At 35.8% G+C, this 7,020-nt stretch overlaps 1 protein-coding gene across 2 annotated transcripts; it reads left to right on the forward strand.

Annotated features, from left to right (window-relative positions):
• Window positions 1-232: 232 nt before the first annotated feature.
• On the forward strand, window positions 233-6,036 carry LOC133722303 (long chain acyl-CoA synthetase 1). Of its 2 annotated transcripts, XM_062149158.1 has the most exons (20): window positions 233-363; window positions 1,024-1,198; window positions 1,381-1,444; window positions 1,552-1,641; window positions 1,743-1,799; window positions 1,889-1,937; window positions 2,118-2,194; window positions 2,303-2,342; window positions 2,418-2,512; window positions 2,800-2,967; window positions 3,090-3,200; window positions 3,370-3,457; window positions 3,543-3,609; window positions 3,683-3,758; window positions 3,897-4,014; window positions 4,145-4,390; window positions 4,511-4,833; window positions 5,142-5,261; window positions 5,346-5,404; window positions 5,906-6,036. In XM_062149158.1, the coding sequence occupies exons 2-19, from the start codon at window positions 1,053-1,055 to the stop codon at window positions 5,394-5,396; spliced, it is 1,986 nt and encodes a 661-aa protein (XP_062005142.1). In that variant the 5' UTR covers window positions 233-363; window positions 1,024-1,052; the 3' UTR covers window positions 5,397-5,404; window positions 5,906-6,036. The 2 variants fall into 2 exon arrangements, with proteins under 2 accessions (XP_062005142.1, XP_062005141.1); XM_062149157.1 differs by lacking the exon at window positions 5,906-6,036 and having other exon boundaries at window positions 5,346-5,650.
• The last annotated feature ends 984 nt before the right edge of the window (window positions 6,037-7,020 follow it).

Below are 7,020 nucleotides of genomic sequence, written 5' to 3' on the forward strand. Positions count from 1 at the left end.
ACTAATCAACTCTTTTTCTCTTATGTACATATGCACATGCATAAAATTTCAGTACTAGCTTCAAGAAAAAAAGCCATTAAAGAAAGGGAGCGATAGAGACGAGAACGATAGAGAGCAGCGAGAGGAGTAAATTCACATCTGTCATCTCCGAAACTGTATTAGGTGGCCGTAGTAATAAATACATGGACCCTCTCCTTCCTACCTTATTCATTTTTTGTTTTTTTTTTGAAAGGCTTCCTACTAGTCTTTCAACTAACTATTTAAGAACACTTGTTCCTCATAATAAATATTTCAGTGTAGTTTATGCACAAACATTTAGCATTGGGATTGTTATCTCATCACTTCCAGACCCCCTTTCCCTTCGTAAGCGCTCTCTCTCTCTCTCTCAAGTTCCCTTGGTTCAAATGGCTTAGTATATTTGGGTGTGCGAATATATTTATATGTATATAATATATATATATATATATATAGTGCGAATATATTTATATATATATATATAGGCATATACTATTTGTTTCACTCAGTGATTTACGTTATTATATAGTAAGGGATTTGTATATAGTTCTGCTTCATATGTACTGGGTTTAGAAGGTTTTTCATATCTGAAGTGCTTTTAAATGTGTACTGTCAAATTAACGTGGTTGGTTGTTTGTATATATGTCAACCGCCTTCTTTTTATGTTGATTTGTTTGTTTTAGTGGCGTCACTCTGATCGATTTGGGGTTCTGCATTGCTACAATAGTAATTAGTGTGTGGTAGTTAGAGCGCGCACTAAATATTTCACCGTTTTTATTGGGTGAAACTTTGAAAGTTAGCTAGTCATCATCTTTGGCTTCCCTCTGAATACTCATATGATCCATTTGGAGTTACAATAATCTTTTTGTGTGTTCAATAATTTTTAAATACCAGCTTCCAATCTAATTGTATATATCTGGGGAATCAATTAAGTATTAACCATGTCAGTCTTCACTAATTTTGTCTCTGCCTTTCCACCTGAAACATGCATGTACTTGATATATGCAGGTTTAATTGAAGAAACAAATTAAACAAGAATGAAGATGTTCTCAGCTCAAGTTGAGGAAGGAAGGAAAGGAGAGAACGGGAAGCCTTCAGTTGGTCCAGTGTATCGGAATTTACTTTCAAAAAATGATTTTCCACCGCCTCATCCTGAAATAAGAACAGCTTGGGATGTCTTTAGGTGATTAATTCCAGTTCCTGTAACGTACTATTTCACTTTTAAATAGTAACAGCTAACTGGTCATATAATCGATCAGTTCCCTATGAATATTGTGGATTGAGCTTATATTAATTTATCCTTAATTAAGAAAAAATACACCAGTTGATTTCTGTGGTAGTAAAAGAACTCTTCACGTACTGCAGTCAATCTGCTCAACAGTTTCCTGGAAATAGAATGCTTGGATGGCGTAAAATTGTGGATGGGAAGGTGAAGTATTGTGAACTTTTGGATTGCAATGCTAATTTATAATCATGTCCATGTCCAGCTTTTGGCAATTCATTTCTGACTTGATGAATTGCTTTTATTCTCTTCAGATAGGACCTTATGTTTGGAAAACCTACAATGAGGTTTATGAAGAAGTTCTGCTTGTTGGTTCTGCATTACGAGCATCTGGTGTGAAACCTGTAAGTAGAATGAGTATTTGAGGTGTTCATAATATATAGTTGTGGATTTTGGCAACTGAAACTAGTCTTTTTCTTGGTTTTAATACATAACCTTGTAATAGGGTTCCCCGATTGGAATTTATGGTTCAAATTGCCCTCAATGGATTATGGCAATGGAGGTGGGTTTGAACATTCTCTTCAATTTCATATTACAGTTTTGTTTATATGATCAACTATTTGATGAAAAACTTCATTCAATTTTATGTAGGCTTGCAATGCCCATAGTTTGATCTGTGTGCCTCTCTACGATACCCTAGGTAAAGAATATTCCTTGCAGAAAATGTCTGATTTCCCCTAGATAATTCTAGAATTATGATTTTAATAATTATTCTCAGTGTTTATCAAATCTATCCTTTGTTTCATAATATAAGTGAAATTTTGTTTCAAGCAATTTAATTACACTTTTCACAAAGGGTTCTGTTGATGACTTGATGTAGGGCCAGGAGCTGTAAACTTCATCATAGATCATGCAGAGGTTGATGTTGTTTTCGTCCAAGATAAGAAAGTGAAAGAAGTGAGATATTAATATCTTGACTAGCATTGTAATGAAAATGATACTCACCAAAATATCAGATTATATATATGGTTGGTTCTGATCAAATACAATTACTTTTCATTTCAGCTATTGAGTCCTGATTGTACATCTACCCAACGACTAAAAGGTCAGAACGACTAGATCGACACTATATTTCCTGATAGAGCCTGAAGATTTTGTACTGAACTTGGTTGTTGTGCAGTTATGGTTTGCTTCACTTCATTGACAGATGAAGAGAAGGATAAAGCAGTGCAGATTGGGATAAAACCGTACTCATGGAGTGAGTTCACCGAGATGGTTAGTGTCTCTATGTTAGTAGAACGGACCTGCATTACAACTTCATCTAATGCGTTTCCTTCGAAATTGTCGATCTAAATGGAAGTCTACAGTCATTCACTCCTTTAAGATGAGGAGTGTTAGTTTGTTGATTAGGTTTTACATGTGATCGAGTTCTATTTCAAGCCATGTTCTGTACATTAATTTGCTTGAAAATGCATATTGTATTCAAATCTTGACTTGGACTACCAAATTTGTTTTTTTGTTTTACCTTTCCTAGCCTGTTGTAAGAAGACTGTTGTTTTCAGGGAAAACAAAACCCGTCAGATATTTTTCCACCTCAGCCTGAAACTATCTGCGCAATTATGTACACAAGTGGTACTAGTGGAGATCCTAAAGGTGTTGTGCTAACACATGAAAACACCGCATATGGTGTGAGAGGGATTGACCTCTTTATGGAACAATTTGAAGATAAGGTAAATGTGAAGACATGTCTGATAGATTGCTCTCTATACCATATATACACCTATTTCCCTCTCCCTATTTTTAGTACAATAAATGATAGCTGACATGTGCATTTATTTCTGACATAGAGCAGATGACAGTGGATGATGTGTATCTATCTTTCCTTCCCCTGGCTCATATTATGGATCGCATAATTGAGGAGTATTTTTTTCGCACTGGTGCTTCTGTTGGCTACTATCATGGAGTATGCAACTACAAGTTTTTATATCTTTGTTGGTTGCAAATTAAATCTAATTAAGCTCAAGCTATTGGAGGAAGGAGCTAATCTGAATTCTTCCTGTCTGATGTTCTGTTTCTTCAAGTACCTTCTGAAGTCCTTTCAGTAATTTCAATGAATTAATTCTTATTTGAAGGATCTTAATGCATTGAGTGATGATATGATGGAGTTGAAGCCAACACTTCTTGCTGGAGTACCTCGTGTTTTCGAAAGAATACATGAAGGCATGAAAATACTTGCTTGTCATCTATCTGCAAATATATTTATCTTGTGGATTTGTTATGGACTTACTATCCAAAATCATTTCAGGTATAAAGCAAGCAGTGCAACAGCTCAATCCCAGGAGGCAGAAGATTTTTGACATTCTCTACAAGTAGTAAGTAGGTCTGTGATTGAGTCCACATTCACTTTGTATATGTTAACACCCTGGTGATCTCTTTTTGTTACAGCAAACTTGCTTGGATGAACATGGGGTTTAAGAATAAAAATGCCTCACCAATAGCTGATCTGTTGGCCTTCAGAAAGGTTTGCATCTTCTCGATTAAATAACTAGTACTTCATTAGATATCTTCCAATAAAACAAAAGGAGAACTAATTATGTGACCTTCTTGATTGCACCATAAACCTGACTTACTATTTGGTTTTCAATATATTTTTCTGAAGATAAAGAATAGGCTTGGGGGTAAAATTCGACTTATATTATCTGGAGGTGCACCCTTAAGCGCTGAGATTGAAGAATTCTTGCGAGTTACTTGCTGCTGTTTCGTAGTCCAAGGATATGGTAAACAAATGTTCACTCTTGGATTATGCCCTCCATGCTGAAATTAAGCTGATTAGCTTATACAGCTTCTCTATATATACAACTGGTAATTGAACCATCACATGCATTACTCTCCGTTGTTTCATTTCAGGTTTGACAGAAACTGTTGGGCCAACTACTTTTGGGTATCCTGATGAAATGTGCATGATTGGTGCTGTTGGTACTGTATCTGTTTTCAACGAGCTGCGCCTCGAAGAGGTTCCTGATATGGGCTACGATCCACTTGGAGATCCTCCTTGTGGTGAGATATGTTTGAGAGGCAAGACTGTTTTTGCTGGTTACCACGAAAGTCCTGAATTGACAAGGGAAGCAATCAAAGATGGCTGGTTCCACACAGGTGAGATCATGATTAACAGGAAATGTTGCTCAGCTTGACAGTGGTGAAATAAGATGCTTATGTTACTAGATTCTTGATTAGGTTGATTTTTTCCTCATGGCATACTGATTCATTTTTTAGGGGACATAGGGCAAATACTTCCAAATGGAACCATCAAGATCATTGATAGGAAAAAGAATCTGATTAAACTCTCACAAGGAGAGTATGTTGCACTTGAGTACTTGGAAAATGTTTATGGCATTTCTTCTGTTATTGATGAAATCTGGGTCTACGGAAATAGCTTCAAGTCAAAGCTTGTTGCAGTGGTGGTACCAGAAGAAAAAAGCACCAAAAAGTGGGCTGATTTAAATGGTCACACGGGTTCGTTTTCTGACCTTTGTTTTCTTGATCAGCTCAAGAACCATATTCTGGAAGAGCTCAAGCTAACAGCTGAGAGAAACAAGGTAACTAGCATCTCTCATAAGTTTTAACGAATGTTACAGCATGTCATCAGCATGAACCAAAAGTTGTTACATTGTACTGAAAGAAATTCTTAGACCTCTTTAACAGGACTTGCTGTGTTTATGCATCAGTTCAGTACAATTCTATTCCAAAATAATACAGATAGCTAGACTTCAATCCAGTTCAGTAATGCGAATTGATTGATTAGGCCATGCATTTTGTTTTTGTGTTCTTTTAATTTCTAAACTTGCATGTGTTGCACTGGATTACCTTGCAATATGATGATTGATTAGTTTCCTTTTGTAACCAGCTGAGAGGTTTTGAATATATCAAAGGAATCATTATAGAACCTCACCCCTTTGACATGGAAAGGGACATGGTGACTGCCACTTTGAAGAAGAAAAGAAATCAGTTGCTCAAGTATTACCAGGTAAATTAGGATGTACCAAATTCCGATTTCAGATTTAATGTTAATTTAAAACTGTGAAGCAACTGATAGCTCTGCAATTTACAGGTTCGACTTGATGAACTCTACCAAAATCTGGATGCCGGACGGAAATACTAGTTATTAATGTTGGAAATTTCAATTATATATATAAAATATATTTACATAATTAAATGAAGTGGTGTGATGGTTGAATTAAACATAATCAGATTTATGATTATAGTGAACAGACAATATAAAATTATGAAGAGATACCTACATTTTATATTGAAAGATTATGTTTATATTGAAAGGGTGCCTTTGGCACCTCTTGATCTGTATATAAACAGCAGTACATGCCACTAGATTCAATCATCAAATCATTTTGCAATTAACTCCTCTCTTTTACCTCTTCTTCTCTTATAACCATAAAATTTCCTTCTAGTAGTTTCCAAACTTTGTTGTATCTTGGAAGTGATTTGCCGAGAACCCTTTAGCAAACTCATTGAGTGAGGGCAAATAACACTTTAAGGAAACGACTCAAGTCGTATCTCAAAGTTGTTCTTCTATTTTCCTTTTTTCCATTTTTCTATATCCATAAATATACCTTCTCCATTTTTCTATTTCTTCAATATACCCCAACAATTAAGGTCGTAGCCAAATAACTGGCCGGTAGGTAGGAATGTATTTTAAGGTAGCTAGTAACGTTACTGCATTTTATATGTGTAAGAAACTGGCCGGTAAGAATGTTGCAGTGAATAACCTAAAGTTAAATTTGCTGTTACTTGTTTGCGATGACGAAGCTTTACATTTGGCTTGAAGTTGTATCGTATCCATTGCAATGAAAAAACACTCGAGTGTGGGGCGGACGCTGCAAGGATCCTCTTGGTAATAGAGGGTCTCTCGTTCGAACCCTAGCTTGTGAAAAACATCCCTTGGAGAGGGGACATACCCAAGTTTCTCTCGGCCCCAGAGTGGTAGAACACTCGGCCACCATTTTAATGTAAAAAACAAAAAACATTCGAGTGTACACCCAATGGGGTTGGTCTAGTCGAAGCATACTAGACTGCAAGTGGGGCGGACGCTGTAGGGATCCTCTTGGTAATAGGAGGTCTCTGGTTCGAACCCCAATTTGTGAAAAACATTCCTTGAGGAGGGGTCATACCCAAATTGCTCTCGGCTCTGGAGTGGTAGATCACTCAGCCACCATTTTAATGTAACAAAAAAAATCAAACAAAAAAAAAACTCGAGTGTACCATGATATGTCCAATAACCATCTTTGTAATGTTTCGTACTCTGGAGTACCATGGATTTTCCCCTGAAAATAACCACTTATTGTCAGAACCTTATTGGAAAATATCTGCCGATTTTTTTTTTTAAAGGGTAAGTATATTTTCTTTCTCTAACAAATACACTACACTACTAATATTTCTGTGATATATCTGTCCACCATATATTTTTCATGTTATTTGTAAACTCTTGGCCGATAGATGAGAAAAATATGGTACTTTTATTGATGGTATGAGATTTTATTACGTATTAACTATTGGAGAAGAAATTGGGAAATTAGAAGGAAAAAAAATAACGGCTACAATTATTTGTTGGAATAATTAATGCCTGTTTAAGGAAAACTGAAATTGGAAGAGAATTGAGTCGTGCTTTCATTGATAATAGGGACCTCTTTATATAGAGGATTACAAGACATATAATCAGAGTTGTACAATGAAAGATAATCGTACAATTAATCAGATATCTATGAATATCG

Source organism: Rosa rugosa, chromosome 7, assembly GCF_958449725.1.
Source record: "Rosa rugosa chromosome 7, drRosRugo1.1, whole genome shotgun sequence".
Taxonomy (NCBI): Eukaryota; Viridiplantae; Streptophyta; class Magnoliopsida; order Rosales; family Rosaceae; genus Rosa; species Rosa rugosa.